At 44.8% G+C, this 12483-nt stretch overlaps 1 protein-coding gene across 1 annotated transcript in view; it reads left to right on the top strand.

The window, feature by feature from the left end:
* The first annotated feature begins 1721 nt into the window (after positions 1-1721).
* XXYLT1 (xyloside xylosyltransferase 1) overlaps positions 1722-12483 on the top strand; it is a 323007-nt gene continuing 312245 nt past the window's right edge. Inside the window, exon 1 of the mRNA XM_069973790.1 lies at positions 1722-2263. Within this exon, the coding sequence (XP_069829891.1) occupies positions 1793-2263 (471 nt within the window). The 5' untranslated portion in view covers positions 1722-1792. The remainder of the gene's footprint in view (positions 2264-12483) is intronic.

Below are 12483 nucleotides of genomic sequence, written 5' to 3'. Positions count from 1 at the left end.
ACAGTAATCAGCGATTGGCACTCTGACGGGTTTTTGCGCTTACACCATTTAACGTGCGTGTTTAGGGATGCGATAATTTAATAGTTCTAGCAATTACTCGTGCTGCGATACCAAATATGTATGTTTTTTTATTTATTTTTATTTATAACATAGGAAAGGGGGGGGGGCGGTAATTCAGACTTTTATTAGGGGAGGAGATTTTCTATTGATGAAAAAAACGTTGTTGTTTTTTTCTTTCCTTAAACTTATAGTCCACCTGGGGAACTTTTATTATTACTGCACTGATCTCTCATAGAGATCACTGCAGTACACTTATAATGCAATAATCCATGAGACCAGTGATAGATTGCTGCTGGCTCCAGCAGCTCTAAGCAATCTATTACCGAGCCAGGATTAGCGTCATTAAGACGCTGAGGCCCCTCCGTGATCTCCCCACTAGACACCAGGGATGGGGCTGTAACAGCTATTTAGATGCAGCTGTCAGATTTGACAGCTGCATCTAACTAGCTAGTTGGGCATAGCGGCTAATACATGCAGTCCCTGTCTATACATAACAGCGGGGTGCTGCAGAGAGAGCCAGCATAATGAGCCCTCTCTGCTTCTCCCTAACAGCGGCATGTCTAGTATATTTGTTATGCATTGTTAAGTAGTAGAGATGCTCGAGTGCATCCGAACCCGTACTTTCGGCATTTGATTAGCGGGGGCTGCTGAAGTTGGATAAAGCCCTAAGGCTATGTGGAAAACATGGATATAGTCATTGGCTGTATCCATCTTTTCCAGACAACCTTAGAGCTTTATGCAACTTCAGCAGCCCCAGCTAATCAAATGCCGATCAACCTTTACAACCCTCACATAACTTCACTGGCGAAAAAATTTAAATACAGTAATCAGCAATTGGCACTCTGAGACGTGACGTCTCAAGGCAGCTCAGCCATTCAGCAGCCAAGGTGGGACTCCGCTACGACTGCTGAATGACAGAGCTGCCTTGAGACGTCACGTCTCATGCCGCGGCTCTAACCAGGAAGTGGCCGCGGGACGGGGATATGGGAGCCGACGCTGGAACAGGGGAGGTAAGTCGCAGAAGCCTACTATTTCAACCCCCTCTCCGGCCATACACAGATTATACTGCAGTTCCGGAGTACCCCTTTAAAGGGTTTAATAAAGTTTCCTGAAGAGAATGCATTTAAAAACAGCTAGAAGTGCCCAGAGTTTAGCATTAAAATAAGGGCATCAAAGTGGGAACACAAAGGGTAAATTATAATTACTATATATTTTCTGTAAGAAAAATGGCTAAACAGTGAAATATCCTGAGAATAAGAGCCCAACCATGGGGAGTTTTCCCTACTGTATGCAGCGCTCTGACCATGGCTGTGTGTATGACGGGGAACAGCAGCCATCCTGTCATGCTATTCCTATATTACATGATCCTGCTATTTCTCCTTCCTGCCAAAACACCTGCTCTATTACGTCTATGTAAAGTAGCTGTAACACGCAGCACTATGTGCTCCCACACAGTAATACCGTCCACAGAACCACTGTGTGTGACTGAAGACTGTCTGCTCCATGCCTGCGGAAGAAGCGCCAAACTGTAGCCTCAACCTCATCAAGATCCTGTCACCGCAGTCGCTTCAAGCATCAGCCAATCAAAGCGTCAGGATACGGAAAGAAAGAGGCGGGCTCTGAGCTGATTGGAAGGTACAGTTTTCTATCATGTGATCTTCTAGCACAGCCAGCATGGCTTCCCCCTGTTGCACGGCAATGTTGTTGTGTGAGGATCTTTGCAGGGGGTGTAATGTGTAACGTGTGGCTGACCGGTAGGCTCGCCACCATGAGGTCCTACCAAGCCGTCCTGCTGCTGCTCGCTGCCCTGGCGGTGTTTGCTTTCTATTACCTGGGGTCTGGGAAGGAGAATTTCTCCAGCACCACACGGAGGATGAAGGCGAGCAGCGCGGTGCACAGCGCAGCCCCAGACATAGACCTGCTGCCTCCTTCCTCCTCAGAGCTGAAGCTGAGTGAGGGGAAGAGCAAGAACCTGGAGAGCCGGGGGGTGCAGGATTACCACCTGCTCATGATGTTCACCAAGGTGGACAGGAGTCCCGGCCTCAGGGACAAGTTCCAGGTGGCGCTGCGCTCCCTGCTCAAGTACGGCAAGTTCGAGAGCAGCGAGGTGCTGAGCCTGCACTTTGTGGCGGACAAGCCCAGCAAGGAGATCGGGAAGACTGTGCTCAGGGACCTGCTACAGGGGGCCAGCTTCAAGTACAAGGTGGGTGCCCAATACTGCCGGGGCTCAGAGCCATGCCAACTTCATATACAAGGTGTGTGCCATGCCAGCTTGAGATACAAAGTGTTTGCTACAGTAATACTGCTGTATGATGCCAGAGCCTTGCCAGCTTTAAATTCAACTTTTGCCATTCTCTGCCTAGGCTTCTCTGGAGAAGCTGGAGGCTTGGGCATAGAAATGGCAAATTAAAGAGGACCTGTCACCCCCCGTGCCGGGGTGACAGGCTCGCGACCCCTTGTTAGATCCTCCTATACTTACGTGATCCCGACGGGTCCCGCTTCCTGAGCCAGCCGGGTCCCAGAGATATCAGCTCCCGAAGCCCGGCGCGCGTGCTGAAAGATGAGTCCGATGCCCATAGAGAATGACGGAGCATCGGACTCCCCATTAATTCTCTATGGGCATCTGACTCTGCTGTCAGCGTGCGCGCCGGGCTTCGGGAGCTGATATCTCCGGGACCCGGCGGGATCACTTAACCTCTTAAGGACATAGGACGTATGCGTACGTCATATGTCCTCACTTGCACTTAAAAGCGGGGCCGCGCGGCGGCCCCGCTTTGAAGTGCCGCGATCCCGGGTGCCGCGAGTAGCCCGGGACCGCTGCTATTAGCGGGCACGGTCTGATCGCCGTGCCCGCTAATTAGCTAATAGGAGACAGCTGTCAAAGTTGACAGCTGCCTCCGATTACCGGAGGCAACGTTTCCCTGGGGTCTAGTGGGGGAGATCGCTCCTCCGGGACCTTGTCCCGGAGGAGCGATCTCCGTTACTGATGCCGGCCGGGGACGCGTCCAAGATGGCGCCGTCCTCGGCTCGGCACTCGTTCGTTTTCGGCTGCAGCAGCCGAAAGCAAACGAGTGCCGATCTCATGGATCTCTGCAGCATATCTATGCTGCAGAGATCTCAATGAGAGATCCAAGTGTATATACTAGAAGTCCCCCAGGGGGGCTTCTAGTATATGTGTAAAAAAAAAAAAAAAAAAGTGTTGTTAATAGTAATAAAAGTCTGAATCACCCCCCTTTTCCCAGGTTTTAAATAAAAGTAAACAAATAAATAAATAAATAAACATGTTTGCTATCGCCGCGTGCGTAATCGCCCGAACTATTAACTAATCACATTCCTGATCTCGTACGGTAAACGGCGTCAGCGCAAAAAAATCCCAAAGTGCAAAATTGCGCATTTTTGGTCGCATCAAATCCAGAAAAAATGTAATATAAAGCGATCAAAAAGTCGTATATGCGCAATCAAGGTACCGATAGAAAGATCACATCATGGCGCAAAAAATGACACCTCGCACAGCCCCATAGACCAAAGGATAAAAGCGCTATAAGCCTGGGAATGGAGCAATTTTAAGGAACGTATATTGGTTAACAACGGTTTGAATTTTTACAGGCCATCAGATACAATATAAGCTATACATGTTATATATCGTTTTAATCGTAACGACTTGAGGAACATGCATAACAAGTCAGTTTTACCCCAGGGCGAATGGCGTAAAAACACATTTCCCCCAAATAAAAGAAATGCGTTTTTTTTTCAATTTCACCACACTTTGAATTTTTTTCTGGTTTCGCAGTGTACTTTATGCAAAAATTCAGCCTGTAATTGCAAAGTACAATTAGTGACGCAAAAAATAAGGGCTCATGTGGGTTTCTAGGTGGAAAAATGCAAGTGCTATGACCTTTTAAACACAAGGAGGAAAAACCGAAAACGTAAAAACGAAAATGGGCCATGTCCTTAAAGGGTTAAAGCGTAACTGTCATTTCAGGGTCATTTTTCTGAAAACATTAGATATCAACAGTTCAAGCGATTTTAAGAAACTCTGTAATAGGTTTTATGTACTAAAAGAGTTTCCTTCTGTAGTGAAAAAGCAATCTCCCAGCCTCCCCCCTCACATCAAATGAAGCAGGATTTCTGTGTCCATTATGTGGCTATGGAGAGGGGAGGGGCTGTTAGGAGTGACTGAGCACGGAGGATTTCTGCACAGCACAACACCCTGCAATCTTCTCTCAGTAAGTTCATAGATAAGCACTGACCTTTCTGACACCTGAATTTAGCATTTTAGGTGCCCAGAGAGTCTACAAACAGCTGACCTTCATGTCACCTCTTCCTGCTCCCTCATCTCCCTCAGCCCCTCCCCCCTTCATAGGCTAAGGGTACAAACCCACTTGACGTATTTGCTGCGTGAATCAGTCTTTAAAATAAGCAGGCAAAACGCAAGTTAGCTTTATACAATTGCTCTGTGTTAAAATACACAATTGCGTATTTTTGAAGCATGAAGCTACATGCGTTTTTCGCACAGGTTGTTAACAACTGATGCTTTGCTAACAACAAGCTTCACGCTTCAAAAATACGCAATTGTGTATTTTAACGCAGAACAATCGTATAAAGCCAACCTGCGTTTTGCCTGCTTATTTTTAAGACTGATTCACGCAGCAAATACGTCAAGTGGGTTTGTACCCTTACAATGTAGAGAGCAGAGCCCGTCTTCACTGGCTTCTCTGTAATGAAGACGTGTTTGTCTGATAATGCACAGATAAGAAGTCACAGAGTAATGGAATAAATCCAGGCACTCGCTAGTGTAAATTGCTTCAGATGACTACCTCTACGAACACGACATTGGCGTTCAGTGATGAGGAGATCACACGAGTGGTAGACCAGGTTACTACTCCAGCGGAGTTCCTGAGGATTCCACCAAGCGAATTTAAGAAACGCACATATGAACGGGATTACATATAGTTACATAGTTAATACGGTTGAAAAAAGACACATGTCCATCAAGTTCAACCAAGGAGGGGATGGATACAGGGAAGGGGGAGGGGTGATAGGTTCTATACATAAGCATTTATATTATTTTGGTCTAAGAACTTGTCTAGGCCGGTTTTGAAGCCCTCTACTGTTTTTGCTGTGACCAGATCCTGTGGTAGACTGTTCCACAGATTCACAGTTCTCATGGTAAAGAAGGCTTGTCGCCTCCGGAGATTGAACCTTTTTTTCTCCAGGCGGAGGCAGTGCCCCCTTGTCCTTTGAGGGGGTTTAACCTGGAACATCTTTTCCCCATATTTCTTGTAGAGGCCATTTATATATTTAAATAAATTAATCATAACTCCCTTTAAACGTCTCTTCTCCAGACTAAACAAATGTAATTCTTTTAATCTCTCCTCATAACTAAGATGTTCCATTCCCCTTATTAGTTTAGTTGCCCGTCTTTGTACCCTCTCCAGCTCTAGAACATCCTTTTTATGAATCTGGTTCCAAAACTGGACAGCATACTCCAGATGAGGCTGCACCAAAGCTTTATAGAGCGGTAATATTATATCCCTGTCCCGCGAGTCCATGCCTGTTTTAATGCATGACAATATCCTGCTGGCCTTAGAAGCAGCTGCCTGACATTGTGTGCTGTTCTGTAGTCTATTATCTACAAGTACACCCAGATCCTTCTCCATCAGCGACTCTCTCAGAGTAACTCCCCCTAGGACATATGATGCATGCGGGTTATTAGTACCTAGGTGCATAACTTTACATTTATCCACATTGAACCTCATTTGCCAAGTGGACGCCCAAATAATCAGTGTGTCTAAGTCATCCTGTAATATCTGCACATCCTCCATAGACTGTACTGTACTGCAAAGCTTGGTGTCATCTGCAAAGATAGAAACATTGCTGTTAATTCCATTCTCAATATCATTAATAAACACGTTAAACAGAAGAGGGCCCAGTACTGACCCTTGGGGTACACCACTTATTACCGGGCACCATTCGGAGTAGATATCATTGACCACCACACTCTGGGTACGATTATTAAGCCAGTTTTCAATCCAGTTACACATTAAACTTTCCAAACCGATAGGCTTTAACTTACCCATCAGACGTCCATGAGGAACTGTGTCAAACGCTTTAGCAAAATCCAGGTACACGATATCCACAGCTGCGCCCCCATCCAGGCTTCTACTCACCTCTTCGTAGAAACATATCAGGTTGGTTTGACAGCTTCTGTCCTTAGTAAAACCATGCTGGTTATCACTTATAATACTATTAGCCACTACATATTCCTGGATGTAGTCCCTTATAAGCCCCTCAAATAGTTTCCCCACAATGGACGTTAAGCTTACAGGTCTGTAGTTACCTGGGGAAGTTCGAGAGCCCTTTTTGAAAATCGGCACTACATTTGCCTTACGCCAGTCCATCGGCACAATACCAGTAAGCAAAGAATCAATTAATATTTTATACAAGGGTAGAGAAATTACAGAACTGAGTTCCCTAAGAACTCTGGGGTGTAATCCATCAGGCCCTGGAGCTTTGGCTACATTGAGTTTATTTAATTTATCTTGGACCATATCTATAGTAAACCAGTTCAGTACATTACATGTGTTAGCAGCACTGGCCCCACCCTCCTCAGTACTGGCCCCACCCACCACAGTTCCATCCTCTTTTGTATATACAGAACTGAAGAAGCCATTAAGTAACTCAGCTTTCTCCTGATCCCCAGTTATTAACTTCCCGTCACCATTATTTAGGGGTCCTACATGCTCTGACCTTGGTTTTTTTGCATTAATATATTTGAAGAATTTTTGGGGGTTTCTTTTGCTATCTATAGCTACCTGCCTTTCATTGTGAATTTTTGCTGCTTTTATTACATTTTTACAGGTTTTGTTGACTTCTTTGTAATGTTTAAAGACTACAGCTGACCCCTCTGATTTGTATTTTTTGAATGCCCCTTTTTTCTCATTTATAGCCCTTCTAACCTCGGTTGTAAGCCATGTGGGATTTGATTTTAACCGTTTATATTTGTTACCCATAGGAATATATTTGGCAGTACAGTTATTTAATGTGGATTTGAAGATTTCCCATTTATTAGCTGTATCAGTATGCAACAGCAGCCACTCCCAGTCTATGCCCTTAAGTTCAGCCCTTAACCCAGGAAAATTGGCCCTTTTAAAATTAAGAGTTTTTGCCCTCCCAACATGTTTTTCTTTTCTACACTTTAAGCTAAAAGTCACTATATTGTGGTCACTATTCCCCAGGTGTTCATGGACACTAGATTCTAAGAAGCTAGTGGGCTATGAACTGCATGCTGCAACATTGGCAGAATACGTGCGAGGAAACAAAATACCGCGCGGATTGAGAGTTAACCTCTTAAGGACATATGACGTACTGGTACGTCATATGTCCGCACTTGCACTGTCGCCGTGCCCGCTAATTAGCTAATCGGAGGCAGCTGTCAAAGTTGACAGCTGCCTCCGATTACCGGAGGCAACGTTTCCCTGGGGTCTAGTGGGGGAGATCGCTCCTCCGGGACCTTGTCCCGGAGGAGCGATCTCCGTTACTGATGCCGGCCGGGGACGCGTCCAAGATGGCGCCGTCCTCGGCTCGGCACTCGTTCGTTTTCGGCTGCAGCAGCCGAAAGCAAACGAGTGCCGATCTCATGGATCTCTGCAGCATATCTATGCTGCAGAGATCTCAATGAGAGATCACAGTGTATATACTAGAAGTCCCCCAGGGGGGCTTCTAGTATATGTGTAAAAAAAATAAATAAAGTGTTGTTAATAGTAAAAAGCCCCCTCCCCTAATAAAAGTCTGAATCACCCTCCTTTTCCCAGGTTTTAAATAAAAGTAAACAAATAAATAAATAAACATGTTTGGTATCGCCGCGTGCGTAATCGCCCGAACTATTAATTAATCACATTCCTGATCTCGTACGGTAAACGGCGTCAGCGCAAAAAAATCCTAAAGTGCAAAATTGCGCATTTTTGGTCGCATCAAATCCAGAAAAAATGTAATAAAAAGCGATCAAAAAGACGTATATGGGCAATCAAGGTACCGATAGAAAGATCACATCATGGCGCAAAAAATGACACCTCGCACAGCCCCATAGACCAAAGGATAAAAGCGCTATAAGCCTGGGAATGGAGCGATTTTAAGGAACGTATATTGGTTAACAACGGTTTGAATTTTTTACAGGCCATCAGATACAATATAAGTTATACATGTTATATATCGTTTTAATCGTAACAACTTGAGGAACATGCATAACAAGTCAGTTTTACCCCAGGGCGAATGGCGTAAAAACACATTTCCCCCAAATAAAAGAAATGCGTTTTTTTTTTCAATTTCACCACACTTTGAATTTTTTTCTGGTTTCGCAGTGTACTTTATGCAAAAATTCAGCCTGTAATTGCAAAGTACAATTAGTGACGCAAAAAATAAGGGGTCATGTGGGTTTCTAGGTGGAAAAATGCAAGTGCTATGACCTTTTAAACACAAGGAGGAAAAACCGAAAACGTAAAAACGAAAATGGGCCACGTCCTTAAAGGGTTAATCTCAGACCCACTTTCTTTACGGATGATACTGAATACTGTGCTGATTTCGAGAAGATAGTCAACAAATGTGCAAAAGATATGACCCTGACGATTGCAAGGATTCAAAAAGAAGTTGCAACTATTCGTGAACAAATTAACGCAACAGAAACGCAACTACAAGACTCCTTGAACTCAGAAGAATTTACCAAATTAAAAGAGACTGTTGATTCTCATTTGACAACGTTCCGCAAGGACATTGAAACCAAGAAGAGAAACAAATATCTACGTGATCTAGAGGACTACAACAACCATCGCGTGTACAGATGGCAAGATCCATCCTTTCGTGCTCGAGGTTTTTCCAGGAGAAGAGGCGAACGAACGACAGTATCCCCAGCGCCCTTTTCAGAGAGGACGTCCACGCCAACCACCCGAAAGACCCGCAGAGGGGGGCGGAAGCATCCGAGGAACCTCCAACGGAGCGATGACCCGGTCTCAGGTATGAACCAGTCATTGGTCATCAATATTTCTTCCGTTGCATTGTCACCGGCCCAGATTAGGGTCCTTGAGAAGGGGCTGTCATTTAGCCCCATTGAACGTTTTGACACCTTTTCAATGGACGTTGATCTATCCCGGTTGTTTTGTAACATAAGACTTAAAGGACAACTCCGGCGAAAAATTTTTTTGCCTTATTTAACACACATTACAAAGTTATATAACTTTGTAATGTGGTTAAATACCCGGTCTGGCCCCCTTCCCCCACTTTCCGACCCCCGACCCCCCACCCCGGAAGTTAAAGAATATATACATTACCTATTACGGTCGTCGCGGTCCTCTTCTCTGGTGTCGGGTGATGTCAGAGCTGGGGGCGGTCCGGGTCTTCTTCCTCCTCGGCGTCTTCATTGAGAGTGAATGGGAGAGAAAAGGCTGCTGGTGCACATGCGCACCAGCAGCCTTTTCATTGGCTGGAGCGCATCACATGGCTTCCAGCTTGCTCAGCCCTGATTGGCTGAGCTTGCTGGAAGCCATGTGATGCGCTCCAGCCAATGAAAAGGCTGCCGGTGCGCAAGCGTGCTGGCAGCCTTTTCTCTCTCATGGACCCGGAAGAAGGAGACATCGCTGGACGGCGGAGGCAGGTGACGGTGAGGCGGACGGCGGGCGAATGGAGTGGCGATTGTCACCGGAGGGATGGTGAGTATGGTGTCTGTGTGTGTCTGTGTTTTTGTTTTTTTTCGGGGGGTCCCGCCGGAGTTGTCCTTTAAGACTTTCTTTGGCAAAATGGATAAGGATTTCACTGCCACCTGTGATATATAATACCCTCAATTCCAAATGTATATCACTGCCAAGGGTAAATTAAAACTTAACATTTAATGTATCTTCAATAAAATTGTTCACCTAATTAATGCAACTATAAACACTAACCAGCACCAAAATAAATCAAATAATCAAATTAAAAAGGAAAAAATGCGCAACGGTATATACATACTGTCACAATCATATTATCCAACTGTGACATGTGACATCATGCCAGCTTGTAGGCTGGACTTACTCCACCACGACCCTGTATACACAGACAAAGAGACAGGGGACACTATGGATGGCGGTCCCTTACTCCTACTGGTGGCGTGATAAATGATGGCTCAGGGTAGGTAAGTAGGGGGCGTGTAGGGCATCTAGATGGGGTGTGCCTAATTAGCCCTGTATCTGATGTACTATTCTAACCTGCCCTAGGCGGAGTTAACGTCCTTAGAAGGACGCCCCCCGCACCCGATCCTAACCCTAATTCTCCTCGTTCTACCGCTATATAATGTGGCTAACTGTCTCACTGATGGTCCCTAGGCTGACTAATCAAGCTAGTGACAGATATAGCCTTCCACCAAGAGATAAATTGGGGAGTCAGAGAGAGATGCGGGTTATTCAGACAAATGATTGCCAGTTTAGATTATATTTAGACGGGGTTTAGACACGGTAATCAAATCCCACTTTTTCAAGATATCAGATGTCACATAAACTAGTGCGAAATACAGATGAAATTTGCCATAGCATATAGAGTCCGATACATAACAACCCAAGTGATAAATGCAGGCAAAATAACAAACTGTCAGCCGGACATTATTTGTCAAATGTTGATGAAGAGGTAATACTCATCATTAATCCGGATGGCAGGGTGGTCTCAAAAAGTTTTAATTTACCCTTGGCAGTGATATAAAAATGGATAAGGATCCCTTAACCCAAGCTGATGCTAGTTCTGAACTATTGCATTTAAGTGACTTGGGACTTAGGAACCGTAGTGCATACAACCCTCCTAAAACTGATCACGCTACAGAGACCTTTGTCAAATTAGTTCAATCTAAAGCGGATAAGTTCAGAAGAAACTATGAGAGGGGTATGCACCACGTACAAGGGAATTTCTCCAGGGACGAGTTTGAAGCTCTTGACTCACTCCTGTAGGAGAAAAACTGTATTGTTAAACCTGCGGACAAGGGGGGATCTATTGTCGTGATGGACATTGATATGTATGTCAGGGAGGTATACCGACAATTATACCGATATTAAACAGTTGTTGAGAAAACGTGAGGCGTACTGGATCCACACATTGCGCACTCTCGAACCTCTTGGTCTCAATAGAGATTGAGATTAGTCATTTACATTAATTTGCCTTACTTTGACATTTGTTGTTTCTCTTTTCTTTCTCAGCTACAAGGCGGTCCACATGATTAATGAATTCTAGAGACGTGAGACCATATATGTTTTTTGTTGATACTCCAATTACTATGTGTTGATACTCCATTCATTGATAATTTCACTACATGTGCTTGTTGTTTATGTTTGTTTTGGTTACTATGATACCTATGACGTCACAGTTTGGCGCCAGACTACGTGTATTTAAATGTTCGTTGTATCACTGTGAAGCATGCTGTTGATAAAGACCAGTATGGTCGATACGCGTGCAGCGTTGATGTAATAAACATCCACTGAAGCAATTTACACTAGCGAGTGCCTGGATTTATTCCATTACTCTGTGACTTTATTGCCACGAGCACCGCGCCGCAAAAGTTAACGGAGTGCCGGTTGTTTGAACTTTCAGATAAGAAGTCAGGGGGGGAGGCTGGGAGATTGCTTCTTGAGTACAGAAGGAGGCTTTTTTTGGCTGATGAAACCTATTACAGAGTTTCTTAAAATCGCTTATACTACTGATTTCTGCAATAAAAAAAAAAAACATGACATTTACGCTTTAAGTATAGGGGGATCTAACAGGGGGTCGGGAGCCTGTCACCCCGGCACGGGGGGTGACAGGTGTCCTTTAAGTTTAATGTGGATAATTGTAGAGTTATACATTTGGACTGTATAATTAATAAGTACAAGTAAATAATAAAACACTGGTTAGAACTGCTTCCATAAAGGACCTGGGGGTATTGGTGGACAGTAAACTCAACTTTAGTGATCAGTGCCAGGCAGCAGCTGCCAAGGCTAATAAAATAATGGGAGTCATCAAAAGAGGGATAGATGCTAAAAATGACAACATATTTTTTCCCCTTTAGGGTGCCTTTACACACGCAGTGCAGAGAAATCCCCTGCGGATCCAGTGTCAGTGCATCCCTATGAGAATACATATGCCCTGGCCGTCAGGCGGTTAACCTACATACACGCAGCGGGATATCAATCCCATTGTGAGTATGTATTCTCATAGGGATGCACTGACACAGGATTCGCAGTGGATTTCGCTGCAAATCCTCAGCATGAAATCCGGTGTGTGTGAAGGCTCCCTTAGGGTGTGTTCACACATACAGGATCTGCAGCAGATTTGATGGCGCAGATTTGAAGTTTCAAAGCAAATCAAATCTGGGCCATCAAATCTGCTACAGATCCTGTTGGTGTGAACGCATCCTTATAAATCACTGGTTAGACCACA

This window comes from Dendropsophus ebraccatus, chromosome 6, assembly GCF_027789765.1.
Source record: "Dendropsophus ebraccatus isolate aDenEbr1 chromosome 6, aDenEbr1.pat, whole genome shotgun sequence".
Lineage (NCBI taxonomy): Eukaryota > Metazoa > Chordata > Amphibia > Anura > Hylidae > Dendropsophus > Dendropsophus ebraccatus.
This window is presented reverse-complemented; position numbering and strand designations above follow the sequence as displayed.